The 21601-nt window shown below is 33.5% G+C and overlaps 3 protein-coding genes across 3 annotated transcripts; 1 reads left to right on the top strand and 2 right to left on the bottom strand.

The window, feature by feature from the left end:
* Positions 1-536: 536 nt before the first annotated feature.
* LOC100777150 (SAC3 family protein B) lies at positions 537-9505 on the bottom strand. The gene is made up of 13 exons (XM_003547178.5): positions 9019-9505; positions 7535-8194; positions 6821-7045; positions 6467-6720; positions 6122-6222; positions 5810-6025; positions 4831-5058; positions 4659-4750; positions 4478-4571; positions 3922-4014; positions 3019-3767; positions 2796-2910; positions 537-2380 (listed from the first exon to the last, which is right to left on the bottom strand). Exons 1-13 carry the CDS (start codon positions 9144-9146, stop codon positions 665-667), a joined length of 4671 nt encoding a protein of 1556 aa, XP_003547226.1. The 5' UTR covers positions 9147-9505; the 3' UTR covers positions 537-664.
* Positions 9506-11430: 1925 nt separating this feature from the next.
* On the top strand, positions 11431-12957 carry LOC100305558 (uncharacterized). Its single transcript, NM_001250139.1, is given in 3 exon segments — positions 11431-11675; positions 12412-12568; positions 12676-12957. Coding segments are annotated over 3 exon segments (417 nt in total). The 5' UTR covers positions 11431-11580; the 3' UTR covers positions 12841-12957.
* Positions 12958-19789: 6832 nt separating this feature from the next.
* On the bottom strand, positions 19790-20829 carry LOC100778194 (uncharacterized). The gene is made up of 3 exons (XM_003546068.5): positions 20609-20829; positions 20450-20495; positions 19790-20172 (listed from the first exon to the last, which is right to left on the bottom strand). Exons 1-3 carry the CDS (start codon positions 20741-20743, stop codon positions 20117-20119), a joined length of 237 nt encoding a protein of 78 aa, XP_003546116.1. The 5' UTR covers positions 20744-20829; the 3' UTR covers positions 19790-20116.
* Between the last annotated feature and the right edge of the window lie 772 nt (positions 20830-21601).

The following is a 21601-nucleotide window of genomic DNA, read 5'->3' as shown; positions in this document are numbered from 1 at the left end:
AAAAATGACATTAAACCTAACATATTTTCAAAGAATGAGTAGAGAATGTATATTTTTATATTTGTCACATAATTAAAAATAAATTATTCATGAACATAAACTATTCTCAAGAAAAGAATAACTTCAATATTCCCATATTTTTATTCTCAAGGAGTGACTAAATTGATTCGTGTGGGATAAGAATAACATATATGTAAAATTTCCATTCTTATCTTTTAACTTCTTCTACACCCCACTTTTGCAAAAATATTTTAAATAAATTTTAGTTGTTAACCAAACTTTTTTTAAAATATTCACAAATGTCACATATTGTCCAAATGTTTTTCCTTCTCTTTTAACATGCGTTCATCAGTTCCCGCATTCTCTAATTAGTCTAAACATTAATTTGAATAATAAAAAATATGGGACCATATATAATACTAGAAAAGCATGTTTCTCCAATTGTTTCGCACGAGTTACTTCTTTCTACTAAAAGTCCATGCCACATTTGTCACTTTTGTGAACTCGGGAGACGGGAAGGAAATGAAACAACAAAAGAAAAAAAAAATTATAATTTTACTTATTGTACAAAGTTTCCTACAAATCAACATTTGATTGTTTTCTCTTTTACTTTAGTTGAGGATACATACAAAAAATAGAAATATAGAGAGAAGCCACGTTCCCATTAGAAGTATAGAAAGAGCTTCTTATCTATGCCATCCTGCAGCAATTTACATTGCTCCAATAATTTGCTTAACTTGTCAGCTTCTTTGGCTGGTTTCCCATTCATTAATGCTCCACTGTTAGAATCAGCACTGTTTAAACCATATGTTCCAGTTGTATCCATGCTAGGCAATTTATCAAGTGGAAGATTGCTTTCAGTATCCCTCACGTTAACAGTCTCATGGAATACATCATTTGAATCCCTATGTGGAGGAGTTTGAAATGCTTCCGGCCTCGGCTGATCATTAACGGGAAGAGGAGAGTTACAATTAACACTGATTATTTCATCCAAAGACGCGTCTGGATAATAAGATAGCCATGTTTCAGAGCTCACATTTGGAAGACCAACATGATGAGATTCTGAAATGTAAGCCGTGGAGATTGCCCTGCTAGATAAACCCATTAAACGCCAGTTGAAAATTCGACGAAAAATCATACCCCAATGTGGAACTACATGGTAGCTTGAGCCACGTAGCTCAAGTCTAGCACAGCTTTGCATTGTGACACTTGCCTCTTTAGTTGCCAAAGAAATTCCCATTGTCTTACTAGTATGAGTCAAGTACTGGATCAAGCAATTCTCAAGCTGCATCCTCTGGTTTTCAATCTCATATCCAACTTTAGAACCTCTGGCCAACCAGGATATATCATCAGGGAAATTAGGGAGCTTACAGTTTTGCAAAGCACAAATAATTGGTTCAGTTTTCACATTTGAGCTCCATCCCAAAGTTGGCAAGCACATTTTTACTACTCTATCTTCATCACAAAACTTGTCAAGTAAACCAATTTCTGGACAAGGCCAACCGGTAGGATTTGAATTGGCAGTAGCAATAATTTCTTTCATTGAACGATCTAAGGCTTCATTGAACAATGAGATATAGTCATTAGGACCCAAGTTGGAGTTAATGGCAATGTCCTGCACCCCTGAGAAAGAATTAAGATGGGCGTAAACAAGTTCTCGTATTTTCACACAGCCAAGGTTGGGTTGCAACGGTGATTCACCTGCCAGCCATTGCAGCCCTTCCCTTAATCGTGTATCACTGAAAAACCCACCTGAGTGTTCCATCTGCTGCTGGTTTTCACTGAGGAAAACAAGCAGAAAGCTACTAATCCGCAATTTATCAATGCTTTGAAGGCCCAGCTCATTAATAATAGCAGAAGAGAACCTTTCATCGTATGAGCCACATAAGATCAGCAGAGGCAAGCAGGCCCCAGAGGGAATTGACATCAGAAGATTATGAAGATGAGATCTCTGAAGTTCCCATGAGATGCTCTCAGACACAAGAAACATAACTGCACCTGCCCCAGATACCACCTCATCTAGACTACCAAATGCTGTATCCCTAACTACAGAGAGGTAGCACGTAGGATTGATGCCAGATTGACTAGAAATCCATTTCCTCCATACTACCAAGCCAGGAGATGAAATAACCACATCTTTGTCGCTAGAAGGCATCAACTTTGAGGTCAACCAAGTGCTTGCTGCTCCCATTTCATATCTACTGTTCATCTGAGAGCATAGAATGATCTTCCAGCACAAGCATTTAGCATCTGGATTTCTTCCTCCTAGTGTATCAGCAACTATATAGGAAACGTTAAGTCTTGACCATGATTTTTCCTGATTTTCATATCTCTCCCTCATAGCTATATCAATATCAAACTTGTTGAAGTTACCAGGTCGCTACATCAAAAAAGGGAACCACCAAAGTCAATAAATAAAGTCAAAGATATTCACAAAAACTTCCTAATAGACAATAAACAAATGAAAATTGCTTTTTTTTAAGGCAAAAAGGAACAAATGAAAATTGCTAGATGGTATTTATGTTCATGCACACAATGGCAACATTTAATCATGCAAAATAGGTTTTACTAATTCAGTAACTATCTTGAGGATTAATGAGAATTTGAACGTGGTCAGCAGGAAGTAATTAGCTAAATTGTTCCATAAGAATATCAAATGATGATCCAAAAACACATTTATTTTTAAAAGAAGCACGATTAAAAGCAATCGTCTTTATTTAACTCTCATCCTCAACACCTGTCCTCTGGCAAGAGTAATTTACTAAAAATTTCACAAAAAAAACTACCAAACTTACATGTATATAATGTTGAATTGGGGGGCCCAATGACATTGAGTTTAGTGCAGCATTTGATGCTAATTGCCTCTCTTCCCGTAATCTTCTTAATTTTGACGCTCGCCTCCTCCATAATCTGACAGGAAGACATGAAAAATGACTTAAAATAGTAACAAATAGTAAATACACGCAAACATTTTATTTGTAAAAATCTAAATTGTGTAATGAAACAAGGCTTAAAAACCTTAAGAACAACTTCAGCTTGGCCTCAGCAATTTCTTCATCTTGAGAATTTTCTCTAACTTCATTAATTTCATCTTGATGTTCTTGGTGAATAATCAGAGACTCATCCTTGGATATACCCTGGGCCACAGGAGGTGGCACAAAAAAATTATTCCCTAATGAACTTTCTGGTGGAGCTGCATTTGGTACAGTCTCCAATGGCCTTCGATCAACATTAGACTGCAAGTTTCTCTTTGGAGAACCTCTCACAATTAAATCGGAATTGGTACCCTTTAAAACGTCAATTCTAGGAAGTTGTGGTTCAGGTATAATATTAGGAAAAGGAAAGCTCAGCAGTGATGGACGAGTAGTGGACATATCATGATCTTTTCGACTGTCCTGAACATCCTTAAATGCCTTTCCTGATTTACTATCCTTTGGGGAGAAAATAGTTTCAGCATCTGGAATTTCCTCATCAAGTATCTGGACAGTAGTATCATTTTCAACAACTGAAACTACTTGTGGCTCATGCTTGTAAACCTTCCTCATCTGAATCTCTTTCACAGTCTCAACATGTGGTGATTCAGCTTGAATTGAGGGTGAAACATCCTCGGTTATCCTTCCAGACCTTTTCTTTAGCACAAGTTTTGAACACTTTGTGGGATAGTCAACATCAACATTGAGAAATGGGCCTTCCTTCACCATGTATGGTTCTTCAAATGTTTTTAGCAAGAACCCATGATACTCCAAGAGACCCTCTATGCCTTCATCCTAATTAAAATGACAAACGTGAATGTAAGAGAAAGTTGGAAAATTCAACAAAGCAATCCCCTGCCCCGTGCCCTCAATAGCCACACTCTCCGCTCACACAAGAAAAGGGGAAAAAATGAGACAGCACATATACACATCTATCTAAGAAATATACCTCCATAGCAAGCCAGTTAGCAACATGAGCAACAGGGAGACCTTGGCTATTCTGAAGACCAGAATGCAGAGAAGCAAGTGCCTGGGTACGTAACTGGTAAAAGTAACACAAGACATACAGATTAGGATCCTTGATCAGATGTAGCCTAGTCACATCATGACCAAAATCATTACTAAAGTGAATTCCACTAATGTATTGCGGACTCAAAGGGATTGCATAATAATAGAATCAAATTAATTTTACTTAGTTATCCTTTTGAAATTTATGCTCCATGAGAAAGATATTCTATGCAAAAATGAGCAAGAAAATTCTTGCTTTTAAGCATGACAGTATTATCATATGTTACGTAATTGATCACCATATATAACAAGTTCATTCAGGAGATGAAACTACTTCAGTTTGTCTCCAAACAACTCAAGCAATTTCCTAATTGCCTGCAATGATTGAGTAAATGTATGCCCAGTCTGTACATGGCAGCTCTAAGCTTTACAAGGACAAGTCCAATCATATTGTCTTTGTTGAGTGCAAAATAGAAGAAGGCAGGAAAATCCCATACCTTAGCAAAGTGAGCATGCATTAGGCATGCTTGAAGATAAGTTGCTTTTCTTGCAAGCCGAAAGAAGGCAATAAAATTACCCGTTCGGCACGCTCTGAAAAGGAAAACAAGAAGGAATGGTCAGATCGCAAACATGATAACCAAAAAAGAAACAAAAACTAACTTCTACAGGAATTTCAACCTTGCTACACTGCGAGCAAATAGAACTTCTGGAGTCTGCCTTATTGCTGGAGTCATCTTAGCAATTTCAAGGGAGAGCTCTGCAGGTTCAACCTAGTATGACATGCTTAGTTCCTTGGTTTTTTCGTAGTGAATAAAGCCATATAAATCAAAGCACTACAGAGGCTACTTACTTTATAACCAGGGTGCTTATCCAGTTTAAGAAGAGCATAATAGCCTCGAAACTCTTTTTCGGTGGGAATATTGATTCCTTTCTTTCTGTGATCATCATACATCTGGAACAGATCAACTGAAGTTTTGTTCATCTGTTCAATATTGAGATGAGCATCAAAGCCCTCAGAAAATCCTTCTCCTTTAGTGTATTCACATAATTCATGCATTGCAATGATATGTAATTTTATCTGAAACCACAGAAATCAACAGCTTCATTAGCCTTTGTAATCACCAGATACTGCTTTGCAACAAGCAATATATAAATATGAAATTGATAAACACCAAATTTATATATTTGGTATTAATTGTCTGAATCCACATACTTTTAAAGAACTATGAGGAAAAAAACCTTGATATTATCATTTGAATAGGAGCAATAATTTGGGTTTTATATGTAGTATTACAAAAAAAACAGGAATATTTGCTTTGATGTGTGATCTTGATTATACTATTACTCTACTAATAAGGATTACCAAACAAACGGGATAGTCAAGGCATCTAACAGGCTGCGCATGTTGCAGTGAGTCAGTCACTAATAACAAGTGGCAGTAATGTCACAACACCAGACATGACTAAACCAGAAGGAGACTTTCTGAAAGAAAAAACCAACAGATGTCCAAGTTCAAAAATATATAAGGGTTGGCGCATAAAATTGAGACTAATACAGACAGCATAACTTAGACTGACAAGAGACACTTGACCATCCACAAGGGATAAGTTTATGTTGCTAAAACTTAAAAGAGCATAATGTGTTTCCATATTTTAGGTTGATAATGGGAGTTATATATTTCCATTGGGAAGTAATAAATTTGTAAATGTTTGCCCACAGACCTTAGCTCTTTACCATGCACACTCATTAATAAAAGGGATGACTAGAACCAATGTTTTTGAACATGTATGGGAAAAAAAAAGTGATGATATATAGCCTCAAGGAAGCACCATCTGTTCCAGCATAGTAATAGCCCCTTGATTGAAAATGTGCTGCATTCTGAGGTCCATCCGAATTGCTCTCATCCTATCCCACAAGAAATTGTATACACCAAGAAACCTTTCATCATAAGGCTGATCTAGCAAAGTGAGCAGATAATCAATTGTCTTCTGCAGGATAGGCATAGGCCGGATCAGAATGGCTTCCCTCTCTGCTGTCCTAGTATACTGTCATGAATCATGATTTATGCTATTAATAATACTTGAAAAAGCAGTAAGCTGTTTAGTAGGAAAAACAATAGTATTTAGTAATATGACAATCACCTTCTTAACTGCAAGAAGTCTGCTAGTTACATTTCTATCCCCATCCACACGTTCATATTGGTCAAGATCCCCTTTTCTTTCCCGTTCTCCCCTTTCTGACTCTGAAACACAAATCAAAATTTGGGCTAAATTTTTCGGGTTGTGTAAACATTTATGCACTTAATTTGAAACTCCAAAATGAAGTTGGCTTTGGGGTTTTCTCAAACTACACTTTCCCACATTAAAAACAAATAAGGAACCACAAATGTTTATTGAGAAAAGTTCATTGCAGATTTAGAATTTGAGATCTAAAAATATAAAAATTCTCACAGGTTCACTCTTAGATTTAAAATCTGAGAAGTATACCAGGACACATATCTGGGCATAAGCCAATAATTAAATTGGATGTTTCCAAGCCTTCATTGTCAGAAATAGCAAGACCATTGGTAAAGTTGCTAGCTGAATCCATTAAATTCCCTCTCATATATTTCTGCTCCAACACAGACTGTTCATGTCTGTTTGCAAAAGCCTTCTGGTTGGGAATATCATCATTATTTTGTTCAGATTTGCTTAGTTCTACCTTGAACCGAGCTAAACGCTTTGCCTTGGCTAACATTTCACTGAACACAATAAGAATAAAGATTCTTTAAAAATAAATAATTTAAGATAAAGTAAATGCATAATGGATAAAAAATGGTGCCACTGCACTTAATATCTTACCGTTCAGAGTTGTCTTCTGAGGAAATTGAGTTTCCTTCAAGGGTTTCATTGGCTGCAAATGATGGAGGAGGTGATCTTGATCTTTTAGGAGCAGTGGAGCTGATGGGCTTGCTTACAGTGGCTTCAGAAACATTAGACAGGAAAGATTTCTGGTGAATTTGAGAATGAGGGACAGTCCTTGGAACATTTGATGTACTTCCCAGTCTAGGAGGAGACAGAGAAGGCCTGGAAGAACCATTAAACAGGCTCAATAAATTAGAGATGGGACTTCACATTTCTTTGGGAAGTCATGGACAATGTATGATGCTATGCATGCACTATTAGCATAAAGAATCCAAATCTACTTCTAAAAGATTGTCATATTGTTTTTCTCAGCATAGGGAAACACCAAAAAGGGCATTCCATTTACTCATTTCAGTTACCCATGTTGATGTAATATAACCTTGAATTCAACAAACTGAGATTTATAAGGAATTTTTCATGGACAAATGTAGTTTCATGATAAAGTTCAAAACAACAGGGTAACTGATTAATTATTTAAACACCATCACATATAATGATATAACAGAAGTTTAGTCCATAAGACTGGATTGACTTGACATATTTCAGCTTTATACATATGATACTCCAATACAAACAAGAAAAACTGATGCAGAGGTCCTGATACATAAAGAAATGTGATAGTATTACAGTTTACAGATGATATTATCTTACTTATTTCTTAGGACAGTTTGATCAGAACTCCTCAAAGCTTCAACATCTGCATATGATATAGGAGGAGATCTGGTTCTCTCTGGGTTCGGAAATCTTGAAATTCTGGCCGTAACACCAGTTGCAGAATCACGTGAAGCAATAAATGTTGTGACTGGAGATGGCCTTTCTGGAGTATCAGTATCCAAATCTGCATATGATATAGGAGGAGATCTGGTTCTCTCTGGGTTCGGAAATCTAGAAATTCTGGCTGTAACACCAGTTGCAGAATCACGTGAAGGAATAAATGTTGTGACTGGAGATGGCCTTTCTGGAGTATTGGTATCCAAATCTGCATATGATATAGGAGGAGATCTGGTTCTCTCTGGGTTCGGAAATCTAGAAATTCTGGCTGTAACACCAGTTGCAGAATCACGTGAAGGAATAAATGTTGTGACTGGAGATGGCCTTTCTGGAGTATTGGTATCCAAATCTGCATATGATATAGGAGGAGATCTGGTTCTCTCTGGGTTCGGAAATCTCGAAATTCTGGCTGTAACACCAGTTGCAGAATCATGTGAAGCAATAAATGTTGTGACTGGAGACGGCCTTTCAGGAGTATGGGTACCCAAATCTTTGTAGAACGGTTTCAGTCCATCACTCCAACTGGAAGAGTCAATGGATCTGAAAGAAAATATGAACTATGAATATGCATCACGCAATTATCATCTTAAACATAAACTATAGCCACGAAAAGAATGTCTTGTCTAAACAAAGGATAAAACATAAGTTCTTATAAAAATAAAAATAAAACAATGGTGGTCAAAAAGTGCCCTTTAAACATAAACCATGGAATTGTTTGGATTTTATCCAAGTTCTAGGTAGAGTAAGCTAGATGGGTTAAACAATGCCATTAAGAGTAAAGGCTATTTTAATGGTTACGCTGATCCACTTCAACAAGTTACAATGGCATTTCGCTCTGGCAATTTACTGCCTAACATTCACTACCTCAGAGTATCACAAAGCGTAATTATAGTTGTACAATAGAAATTCCTTTCACTTACAAAGGCACTTAACCACCACAGATTAAATCTGAAACATTTCTCCAATTTATCTATCCAGCTTAAATCCCAAGATCATGCAATTTGTGGTATAATGTGATGTGATCCCCGATTTTCAGCTCCAAAACACTTCTAACATATACCCCCCTCCTCATTCCTAATTAAAATAAAATAATCACGTATGCAACAAGCAGCCAAAAACGTTTGAACCCTTCCAAATGCAAACAACAAAGTTCAATACTAGCCACCCCTCGATAAAAACCGTTCATATCAAAATACGATCCTTTGCGGAAGATTGACGTAAAGGAAAGGGTTAATGCTAACAGGTTCAAATTCCTCACCCATTTCAACGAAGGGGGAAAAACCCAGTAAAAAAAAACTAGTTTTTAGGGGTTAATTTGAAGAGATTAACGAAAGAAAATAAAGGGTGTTGAAGAATTGACGTACCTGGGTGTGTATTGTGGCGAAGGAGCAGGAACAGGTGAAGGAGAAGGGTTAGTGAGACCGAAATTGGGTTGGGATTTGAGAGGTGCGGTGGGTCCTGAACTCTTCCCAAATCCCTGATACGACGACATTCTTCTTCGTCTTCTGTGGCATTCGTTTATTGTAATGGGAATGGAACCGAATGCAACAACTCTTGTGTTTTTAGCGCAGAACAGAAGCTTCTTCTTCTTCTAATGACCGTTTTTCTTTCTTCACTTTGGTTCAGGGTAACAACGAAAGTGCAACAATCAGGTATCGTTTTCGTTTAATCTCACAGGCCCTGCAAGAGTGAAGTTTGATAACTATGATGATCTAGTCTTGGAGCTGAATAAGTGGTGAGGAGAAAAACGAAGGCAAGCCAATTGAACTAAATTATAATTAAGACAGCTCAATTTAGGAGTATTCATTCACACAATTCGGGAGCCAAAAAATTATTCCATGTAGTTTCGTAATTTTGGCTTAACGGCTTTTATTTTTTTTACCCCTTTATTCAGATATCGCTCAATTTTTGTTTAGGTTTTCTCCACACGAATTTACTGTTTTTTTAATGATTTGGATTTTGAATATATCTCATTCGCTAACTTCCTTCCCATCTAATAATTAATCGTGGATGCTAACTTACTAATAAATATTTGTTCACACCGATTTTTTTTTTCTTTTTTCAACAATTTTTTATCCGTTTGATTTAAATCCAGATAAAATTTGAATAATCTGTGAGAGAAAATAAACAAGTAGCTCTTGCAAGAATTCTAAGAAATTCTTTGATTTCTTGCGAAAGTAGATACTTATTCATTTACTTCTCATAATCCATGAATAGTTGACACATTGAGAAATATTTAAAAAGATTTTTTCAAAGGATTTTGTGGATTGGATTTTATTTTACCATCTTTGTCTTCTCATTGCATGTCTAGTTTTGTATAAATGTATTGACATGTTATTAGTATTTTGATTTAATTTTTTTTTGTCTAACAAGTGGAATAGAATAATCCAATTGAAATATAATGATCATATGTTTGTAATGCATTATATGTTCCATAATAAATTGTACTCTTCTATCCTTTATCGAGAGTCGTTAACTATTAATGATTATTATTTTGAAATAAAAAAAAATACTAATTAAGTGATCAAAATCATGATAACATGTTTAAGAAATAAAATTATTTATCAAATATGTCACACCATATTAATACACAAACTTTATTAAATTACATCATAACTAATAGGTAGTGGTTAAATTATTTTTTAGTTGTCTTTATTTTAAGTTTTGATTATTATATATGTTTTAGTTTTTGTGTGAGTAACTTAAATATATTTTTGTTCCAACAATTAATAGTTTTTTATATAAAAAAGTATTAGTTTTGGATGCTCTACCATCATAAAATAGAGATCAGTGGTATAAAATTGCTAGAAACTTTCCAACACTTATTAAATCACCGAAAATTTCTTTCACAACCAGAATTAATAAAATAATTAAGATATTTTATTTACACATTATTGTTCGAGATGATTTCTAGTGATAGTGTGTGACGGGAACATCTTCATTTTTCACTAATATGAGTAGTAAAAAAAATTTTGGACGATTTAATAGACGGCAAAAAATGTCTAGTGATATTTCATCGTTAATTTCTAATTTCTGACAATGTGAAAGTACCAAAAGCTAACAAAGTTAAAAGATAACTAAAAACAAATACCAAAATGCATTAAATTTGATTGTATAAGGACTAAACTTATTTTTGCATATGGGAACCAAAACTTAAAACAAGACCAAAATGCATTATAATTAATAACACAACCGATGCATGTTTTCATTAAATCGAGACTGAACTTCTGTTTTGTTTTTTTTTTCACTATAAAACAAAAACATATTTTCAATTGTGTAAAAACATATTTTTTTGTGTTATAATACATGACGAAAACATATTACTGTTTTATTGGCAAGGGGGGGGTGAAGAACAAAAAAGGGTGTGCAGCTTGAGGCGAACACAAAAACAGGAGGGAGAGTGACAAGTACGAGTAAAGATCATATAGAATGGGGGTGCAAGAGAGAAGAGAATGGGAAGGGGAGAGTCTCAAGTAGGGGCTGAGAATTGAGAGGAGAAAGACAAAGTGAATGAGAGGGGAAGAGATTGTGAGGGAGGGATGAAATAGGAATTTTAATTAAAACCAAAAAATTTGGGGTGTGGAAATAGAGAAAATAAGGGTGAGAATAACATGGGCCTTCTCTATGTGCCCCAATAGGCCAATACCTACCTATCCGGCCACTTTTCTTTTCGTTGGGCCGGTCCGAAAGACAATAGGGAATCACCTTCTTCCTTTTTCTTAACCAAAAATCGTTTTTCGTTTTCTTAGTTTTAGTTCATGAGCGTGCCACGTGCCCCCACTGTCACCGTCCAGACCCAATTTTCCGTCCAAGTTCATTTTCCCGGAAAATCTTCTTGGAAGATTCCCCTGTTTTTTCCTTGCAATTGGGCACTGTAAAAAGGGATTTTTTTTTTTTTATTTTCAGTGTGGAGCATCTGGGAAAAAATGGCAGCACCAACGCCGATTCACAAAACTGAAGAGGAATGGAAGGTCATTCTCTCCCCCGAGCAGTTTCGGATCCTTCGCCAGAAAGGAACTGAGTAGGTTCCCAATCTCTTCTTAATTTTTTCAATTATTCGCTTTCTCTGCCCTATCATCTGATTATATTATATTGTGAAATGTTATTTTCTACTTCAAATAGTCTCTCTTTTTTCCCTCTGTATGAAGTGCGAGATTTTTTCGAAGGTAGAAATTGAAGTTTGCGTTCATAGAGAAGGAAGCGTCTCTGGGTGATGGGTGATGATCTTTTAGTGGCAAATGAATTTGATTGCTCTCCCGTAGATTCGTTTCTGTTTTGTGCAGCTTTTAGTTAGTTCCATTCCAAGCACTCTCTTGTTGGTAGTGTTTTATTGTGAAAAAATAGAAGTGCTATTTATTTGATTGTTAAAATATTGACTTGCTCCATTTATTAGAAGTTTCAGTCCTATAGGAAATTTGGAAAAAAAAAAAGGTAAGTTTTAGTTTTTTGTGACATTTTATCACTGAAATTTTCTGTAGCTGCATCAAAAAGTTTTTTAGTGTTAGCGACTAGGTCCAAAATTTAACTTTTATTATGTATGTACAGATACTAAAACTAAACAGTTTTTACAATAGAAATAATTATAAGGGCCAAATAATTCAACCTTATTTTATCTTGGATAAGATGTCTATAGATGTGTGACTGTATGCCGTTTTGGCTTGTCCAATTTTTTAAGTGTAATACACTTAGCCTTTAAGCCATGAAATTGATTTACATGAGTTGAATTGTAACTTTGCATGCACCGGGAACATGTGCAGATTGAAGGGTACAGGAGAATATAACAAGTTTTTTGAAGAAGGAATTTACAACTGTGCTGGCTGTGGGACTCCTCTTTACAAGTCTTCAACCAAGTTTGATTCTGGTTGTGGTTGGCCTGCTTTCTTTGAGGGTTTTCCCGGCGCCATCAATCGAACCGTGAGTGGTTTTTTGAAAACTTGTTTTCAATGCTCATTTGGCTTGTTAGCAACATTCTTGATTGGAAATTGGAATTGTATTGAATTTATGGAACTTGTGATTTTCAGCCTGACCCAGATGGGAGGAGGACTGAGATAACCTGTGCAGCCTGTGGTGGGCACTTGGGTCATGTTTTCAAAGGAGAGGGATTCAAGACCCCAACTGATGAACGCCATTGCGTCAATAGTATTTCTGTCAAATTTGTTCCGGGAAGTGCTACTTTTTCAATATGAAACCTTACTTGCTCTATTGGAGGTGTCTATTGAAAGATTGTCTTGTTTGTGGTCTTTTACAGACAGCTAGCTAGCTAGCTCTCAAGAATAAAATCGTTTTCTTGTTTAGTCTTTTGCAATGGCTTTCTGTTTCATCGAGTAAAGATTTGGTAAGTCTGCATGAATCATACATAAATCAGCATTTCTTGATGTCTCAAGGCCATTACATTGAAAATTAAATTTTTACATGGTACATAGATTTTAATATAAAATATACTATTGTTGAGATTAATTCAAATACTCGTCTCAATCCCATTTAATGATTCAAAATTAATTTTAAAATATCTAAAATAAACATACTCTAATATGTCAATTAAGAGAAAGATAACATATGACTTGCTACTTGTTTGGATTTACAATTTTGGAACCATACTATGCACATTATTCACACCCAATCCCAGAGTACTTTGTAAGGTGATATTTAGGAATGGCAAAATATACCCAAATTTTATGGGTATATGCAAAAATATTCACAAATGGGGCTTATAATTACCGGTAATATGGAGGTTGGATACGGGGTGGGTATATACCCAATTCATCCCGCACATATCATATATATATATATATATATAACATTTTGTGAAAAATAATTATATTTGTTATGATTAACTCTCTAATATCTAACAATATCATTATTAGAGAATGAAAAACTACAAGTCTTTAATTAGAGTTTTTGTTAAGTGATTAAAACATTAACTTTAATATTATGTTGGGTGATTATCTTTATAATTTTATTTATTTATCACTTGAGTTTTGACCATTTAATTATATTTACTTCTCTGTTGTATGTTTTTAATGTTATGGTTAGATTATTTAAGAATAAATTTTTATTATAATTGTAGTAATTATTTTAATTAATTTTTTATTGATTTATTATTCTTAATCTTATACTTATCGAAAGTTTACATCACGGTTCAGAGATGTGTATATAGGTATTAAGTACACGAGAACAAGTACTGTATGTCAAATTTTAGAAGACAAAATTTGAATATACTTTTCAATTTCAATTTTAATTGGTCATTATTTCCTTTTGAATGGATTAAGAGAAAAACTTCTAATCGGTGTATTGTTTTGTCTTCTGTTTATTCTAATCTATAATATCGGATCCCAATCCTCTAGAGTTTTAAAATAAAGTGCAGTTCCAATTTCCAAATCCAACCATTAAAATTAATAAAATTTAATTTTGAAAGCTACTTTACTATATAATAATAAAGTAAAATGAAAGGCTGTAATTCATGCAATTTCTTCTTTTTTTTGGCTGAATGTTTTCATGCAGTTTCTCTACCAACTGCAGAGGACCAAAATCCTATAATAACATAGTGGGCAAAACATCAATTGGTATCAGAATACAGGCTACAGACTACGGTGTCTCCGATATATAAATAAACCTAACACTAAAACTTAAGCGTTGGCTTATTGAAATGGAATATTAGAAAAGTAGAATAGGACATCTTCTATATGGAATACAGAGGGGAAGAAAAATAAAATGAATCTAATACACTAAGACATGCAAAGTTTATGATCGTAATTTACAAGAGTAGGGACATGATCAAATGAATAAGATTGATAGAGTGAAAAAATAATTAGATAGTGAAACAAAAATGCATAAATTATGCAAATTCAGTTGCCTCCCTTCATCTAACAAAAATGCATGACCAGCATTGGTAATTTGGTATACTAACCAATCTCCCCAAGGTCACTGTGGTCCTAGACCATTCCATTTTGCACATTGCCAATTTAGACCATTCCATTTTCTTGGTCATTTAAAGGTGGAAATGCTCAGGATTCAGATTTTGTTGGTGAAAGTTTTAATATAGTTAAGGAGGAACATATCCCTTCAGCTTCATCGGCATTATTTATTGGTGGCATCCGTGGCCTTGTCCAGGCAATACTTCTTATATATCTGCGGCAAAAAATTTCTTGAACTTTATGGGAGTAACTTCTGTATAAAAAATTAAGGAATGTTCCACCATGACGTTTGTTTTAACTTGTTCCTTTAGTGATTGCCAAATAACATTGATTATTTATAGAGGACTCTCCTATGCTCCACCCTGCACACATTGAGGTCCCTTGGTGCTCCTGCTGTTCTTCTCTGATTAGCAATGCAAGGCTTTATATGCTACTGTTATGATGTCTTGACAAAATAAAATTTTCATTGATAAGTGTCACAATATCCTGCTATTACCTAATTCTAACTCACTGAGGGTATCTTCCTCAAAGAGAATACATCCATGTGAACGGGACCAAGGCTGCATGATGCAATCCACAAATCATCAAGAATCTCTTGCCAAAATGAAATTAGTCACTTTTACCATTTATCCCTGTGCATGGGACCAAGGCTGCCACAACAATGCCGAGGCGCTTAATGGAAATTATACCTTGCTCATGCTTTCATCTTTCATGAGCTTCCTACTCTAACATATAAAAAAAGATTTCATATAACTTTCCTAAACGAATTGACAAAATAAATACCAATTAATCTTAGGACCACCTCTCTCTCGAAAAAATAAATGCTAAATGTTATTAGGATCATCTAATTTAATTATAATATTGAGGCATGTCAGCACCTTTAATTCAATTCTTAGATCTTAATTAAATAACCAGCAACATAAACGATCTCAACGTTCTTTTTTTTTGGGGTGTTAATAGCTTACCCGTCAAACAACTTCCTTCCTTCACCTACGGTATGCTCACTAGTAGTTTGGCATGTTCACATTGTGCATGTCTATAGGGAAACTAATGCAGTAGCAGATTTTTGACTCAAACCCACAACTTGTACTAGGAACAAGTGCACTTTACCACCACACAAATGCATAAATACAGTGATATTATTTACGGTTTCCAATGAAAAAAAGACAGTGTGTTTTTTTAATATATATAGTTTTCTTTAAAAAGGTTAAATATAAATAAGAGGTAACTATTTTGAAATTAAACTTTATATACAGTTAGTAATTTTTTTTCTATGATCAAAGCTATTTAGTACAAAACAAATGGCACAAATTACAATTGTTAAGTAATATTTCTTTTTAAAATAAATATAATTAAAACCAACTATATATGTGATATAAAATTTGAATGAAAATTACGCGTTCCATTTATTGTACGAATATAAGTTTCATACTAAATAACTTTTTTTTCTTTTTTTTATATGCAATTAAAACATAATATTTATAATAGTGGTGTAGTTTATAGTGTTAATTAGTGATAAAAAGATATAGAGATGAAAAGTGTATATGATCCCTATTATAATAGTTACAAAATATTTTTAATTTTTTTTTATCATAATATTCAAAAATTAAAAAATTTACTGAAACAAAAACAATTAATATAGAATATTTAATTGTACAGCTATTATTATTATTATTATTTGTAAATTTTTATTATATTTTTTTATTTAAATAAAAAATATCAAAGTAAATCTTATTCACAAAACAGATATGTCCAATGTGATAACATAGGTCACCACCAGAAATGCTTAGATGTTAAAAAAAAAAAATTGAAAGATAAGATTAATCATATAACATCAGATCATTCACAATATTTTACTTATTTATCCTTTATTTCATCTTTTTATTATGTTGAGATTGCAAGAGCTTGAGGCCTTATAAAGTCTGTTAAGCACGAAATCATTCTTAAAAATGCCAATGATATATATAATGAACCTATGACATCTGATTAAGTGAGTTTTGTTCTCTCTACCCTATTCTTATTCCTAATATATAGTAACACTAGGTTAGCACTATGGAATTTGCTTACAAAAAAAAAAAAAAGGTGAGCACTAGGAATCTAGCTCTTAGTCTCGCAACCAATTTATTGTTGAAATGTTATGCCAACAATGACAGCACACATATTTATCTAATTTTATTTTTTTCTCTCACTTCAGTTGCAGTGTGATATTAAAGTGAAATTGTTGAAGTATCTAGCAATGAATGCTAACTATTTGGGCAAATTTTTTGTTAAACAAAAATAATTAGGTTGATTTCTTGGTTGGTTTGAATGATTTGTGTAATAGTAGGTTGAAATATTAAAATAGGAAAAATATATTTTGTCTTTATATTTTTTTTAAATCTTGTTTTTAGTCTTTAAAATCATTCAATTTAGTTGATGTACATTGCAAGAAAACTTATTTTTATATCTTCGTCACATAATTCTCACAAAGGATGTTAATTTCTTTCCATCTTAGCAAATAAAGTGCATTTTTAAATTATTATTGTCATTGTACAAACAAAAATCTTCCTTTTTAAGCGATTAAAAATATTTAATAGAGTATATTTAATGTTGGGTAGGAACACACACCGATGATCCAATCTGAAATAACATATTATTTATTATTAATTGATAATTTTGTCTTTCATAAGTTTTTGGAGGTAAGCTATGAAAGGAACATGGACAAATATCTTATTTTTAAATTAAGATAATTATATTATTTATATAAATAAACAAAACATTAACACATTAAGTTTATGTTAATATACTTATTTCTTTTATCGTATATTTTTCAAATTAGATGACATATATTAGAAATGAAATATTATGATTTATGAGTCTAGTGATACCTTGTTGGAAAAAAAAAGTGAATTTCTCATTCAGTGGAATAGTGCATTATATATGTACACGATAGAGTTAAAATACAGTTACATCTAATTACTCACTCTAATTAAGAGCTAATTGAGAATAGATTTAGAACTATATATGAGTTATAATATAACACTTGGTTTATAGTATAAATAGATAAGTAATAAATTTACAAAATAATCATTTGTATTTTTATATCAATTAACTATATCTATTAATGAAATTAATTTTAACAATCCTCTCATAATGCAACAAAGAAAACTATGTGTGAGTTCCCCCGTAATTAAGATGAGTGGGCCAAACTTGTTTTTGTCTAGAGCCATTGCTTTGATACCCATTTTTACTATTCCTTTTTCCCATCTGAAAACTGAAACTCTCCATTTTTTGGTCACCCTGCTCCGACCTTACTTCTCCATCTTAAACCCCAACTCCCCATTTTTTTCATCTACTATCTTTAAACTCCAACCCCTCCCTCCTTTTTTGGACCACCTTCCTCCGTCCCACTCACCTGTCTCGAAACCCCAACCCCAGCCCAGCCCCAATTTTTTTTTGTCACCTTTCTCCATCTCACTCTCTGATCTCAAAACTCAAACCTTCCATCTTTTTGCCACCTTCCTCCAACCCATTTCCCCACCTCAAAACCAACCATTATTTTTTAGATTTTTCATTTTTAATTCAATTAAAATAATGAGTTGATGTGACTAAATTGAGAAATTTAATTGGTTGCAGTGTTAAACAATTCTGCATTAACAATAGATAATCATTAAACTCTTAAAATTTTAATACTTGCTGAAAACTATTTTTTGAGTAGTTGCTGCACAGGAACCCAAATAATGCTGAGATGCATAAGCATCTATCCCTATTTTTTTAAGTTTATGCATCCCCGTATTCTATCTTTCTTTGACAAATAAGACAACAATTTCTGTCGTTTTTTCCAAAATTTTTCGGAAACCTCTTTGAGATAAATAGTTTTTTCGGTGTAATTCAAAATGTGAAGTAAGTCTTCGTATTCTATTGGTATATTTGAATATTTGAAATTCAACCATTCCTGGTAAGTTCAACATTTCTCTTTCCTCTCCTTGGTTGTTATGTATGTTTGTTGTTCAATTCCAAATTGAATGATTTAATCACAAATTTGTAAACTTTTGTTTCCAATTGCAAGAACAAGCAAGAAACACAAGAGTACTCGTTGCTGCAATCACAAATCCCAATACAACAGTGACAATGAAATTATGTTTTGTAATGCCTTTCTATGATTATTCCAGTGCACAAATAAGAACATACGGTTTAGCATTTCACAATTTTTATGACACAAGGGTTGGCAACACAATCATAATAGTCTCTAACATTATCAATCGTTTCTTTTTACAATTCCAAGCTCTGCAACTTATTAAACCTTTGTTAGCTCTTTCTATTTGGGAATTTAATCAAATATTGGGTGTGTAGTAATCTTCCTTAGGCAACTGCTAAAGGGTATACAACTAAAGTCAATAGGATTTTATGAGCATGCTGACGTAGGTATACAACTAACAAGTCAATAGGATTTTATGCAACCGCTAAAGGGTACCCCAAAATCCATAATTTCTTTACTGTGTTTGGAGTTTATATAAGATGGTTCAGTCGGTGTCTCTTCAGATACACAAGTGACGCGTAATCATGCTCATGATGTTCATACAGCCACATTCATGTACACTATCAGGGTACATGCTGTTACAGCTTACAACAGCATTAGTAAGTTTGGCTGTTGATCTTGTTTTTTTTGCAGAGGCAGCTCACTCTTGCTGTATATAAACATTTGTTCTCATTATGTAAAAGTGATGTAATTCATTTTTCTCCTAAATTCAATGAATTCAACATTCTAATAGTGTCCCTGAATCTTTGAAAATGTATCGGTGTTGCATGTGCGCTATTTCTCTCTTCTATAAACTATAAGTTAGTCATCATATATTACATTTTTCCTTGATACATTTATAATTTAGTGGAATAATTGAATTGTAGTAGGTAATTGGACCATTGTCTACAATGGCTTTTCACACCAAGAGACAAATCTTTTGATGCATCAGGAGCGTATCTATAAATTGTGCCCCACAAGTCCAATCCATACCTAATATATTGCAGTATTACGAGTTTAGGTTTTTTTTGTTTCAAATCCTTCAAATATGGCTATAATAAGGCTATTTTATCAAGTCTTCTAATTACTTCTAAAGTTATTGTACCATTGCTTCAACAGCCTCATGCAAAATAAACACATAAAACTAGATCAAGATCAGGCACCAAATTGCAAGTGCTTGACGAGTTATCATTCATAAAACACACTATCATCAACAGCAAGAAATACACAATCCAAGTGATTTTAGGAAGTAAAAGCAAGTTAAGGGGGGTGATTGCTCTCACCTCAAAACACGTATTTGGTATTTCCAATCAGAAAACACCGTTTATCACATATCTCTGTATATAAAAGTTCCCTTTCCCCAAGATCAATCTCAATCACTTTCAAATTTCAATTGAACTATACTACAAGATCATTCCCAAGATCATTCATTTTAGTAGGAGTAAGCGTCTGTACTCTGTACATCATAGTAGAACCACGAAGATTAACTAGGGAGAACAGAGGTTAGCCTCATTGTCATTGTCAACTAAAAAAAAATCTCTCTTCAAAATTCTACTTTCCTTGCACGTTCTTTCTCTTTTCAAAGCATTCCTTCAAAGCATATACTTCTGTCAAGAGAGTTCATCAATAATTAACTGTTCTTATTATTTTTTTGGTGCAAAACTGCAACGATTAATTCAAATACAATCATGGCAGCTAAACTTTCTGAAGGAAATATTTCATAAATTATAATTCAATATCAGACGAACAATAAGTTAGTTGGATTCCGAATGAAAAAATTCCAACAATACATTCTTACACACATTCAACTAAAATTTTAGAAATCGAAAACACGTCACGCAAACAGAAAGGGACAGAACAAAGTGTGAAAAATGGATACCATACCTGTCTGGCATTCTTTCCAATTCCTGTTTGTTCGAACAACGCAATCCTGAAAATTACGGAAAAGAATTTCCTCAATGAATCGACGATGAATCTAAAATTCGAGGGTTTAGGGTTTAAGGAAGGGAAAATAAGTAAATAACAAAGGGAAATGAGGTTAACCTGCATCAAGCGATAGAGAGAAGAGCATTCATCGAGCTGCTTCACGTTCTCGTCATCCTCGTCCACATCGCTCTGGTGAAGCACTTGCGGTGGCGGCCGTTTTGCTTCGCTCCGGTTCGCCGGTAACTGCTCCATTTTTGTTTTTTAACTGCAAAGCGTTTCACAAAAAAATAAAACTCAACCGTGTGTACATCGCATATCACCTCTTTAAATAGTGCGCCAAGAAAAAGCGACAATTTACTCTTGGACGTCGTTTAACTATACAAAACTACTAAACGACAATATATCACTTGTTTTCTGAAATACATGGATCAATAATCAATCAATTATACTATTGTAAAAAAAATATATTAATTCTTTTTTTTACCCAAATACTGTTAAAGTTTTTTATTTTATTTGTAATTCATGAAAAATATATAATTATGATAAATAAGGTAGTTATAATGAATATATATTTAATTAAATTAATCAATTGAATGATAAATAAGGTAGTTATAATTGAATGATTATTTGCCAAATTGCTCGTTATTTGCCAAGGCATCCATTTGGCTTGAAATCACGGTATTCGTGAGTTAATTTATGAGATAAATTATCAACTTGCAGTGGATCTCATTAATGATGGAGTCAACGTGACCATGTGTATGCTTTGTTGATAAATCATATCAGGAGGATACTTGTAAAACCTATCCGGTCTTATGGAGAGATAATCAATTAGTGGGCTAGTGATTCAATGAATCAATAATTTATTTGATTTGACTCGATTTATATTTAAAAATTTAAAATTATATAGACATACATTATATATAAATATATAATTAACATTATTTAACTAAGAAAAGTCTATCGATCATTTTATATTTCAAAATCTAAAATAACAATTAAAGTTGATAACACAAGTGAAGTGTATTAATAATAAAAAGAGTATAAATAGAAACTATCAAAATTAAAACACAAGTCTCATTACTTTGCACTCTCATTATTTTCTTCTTTTAA

Source organism: Glycine max, chromosome 15 (assembly GCF_000004515.6).
Source record: "Glycine max cultivar Williams 82 chromosome 15, Glycine_max_v4.0, whole genome shotgun sequence".
Lineage (NCBI taxonomy): Eukaryota > Viridiplantae > Streptophyta > Magnoliopsida > Fabales > Fabaceae > Glycine > Glycine max.
Note: the sequence above shows the minus strand (reverse complement) of the source record. Positions and strands in the feature narration are given on the sequence as shown.

Coding starts and splice junctions, on each gene's coding strand:
- LOC100778194 (XM_003546068.5), bottom strand. CDS start 20,743: ATGGAGCAGTTACCGGCGAACCGGAGCGAAGCAAAACGGCCGCCACCG. Junction 20,496..20,608: donor CTCTCTATCGCTTGATGCAG/GTTAACCTCATT, acceptor CGTAATTTTCAG/GATTGCGTTGTTCGAACAAA. Junction 20,173..20,449: donor TTGGAAAGAATGCCAGACAG/GTATGGTATCCA, acceptor CTCTCTTGACAG/AAGTATATGCTTTGAAGGAA.
- LOC100777150 (XM_003547178.5), bottom strand. CDS start 9,146: ATGTCGTCGTATCAGGGATTTGGGAAGAGTTCAGGACCCACCGCACCT. Junction 6,223..6,466: donor ATGCCCAGATATGTGTCCTG/GTATACTTCTCA, acceptor TTTGTGTTTCAG/AGTCAGAAAGGGGAGAACGG. Junction 4,015..4,477: donor TGCATGCTCACTTTGCTAAG/GTATGGGATTTT, acceptor TACTTTTACCAG/TTACGTACCCAGGCACTTGC.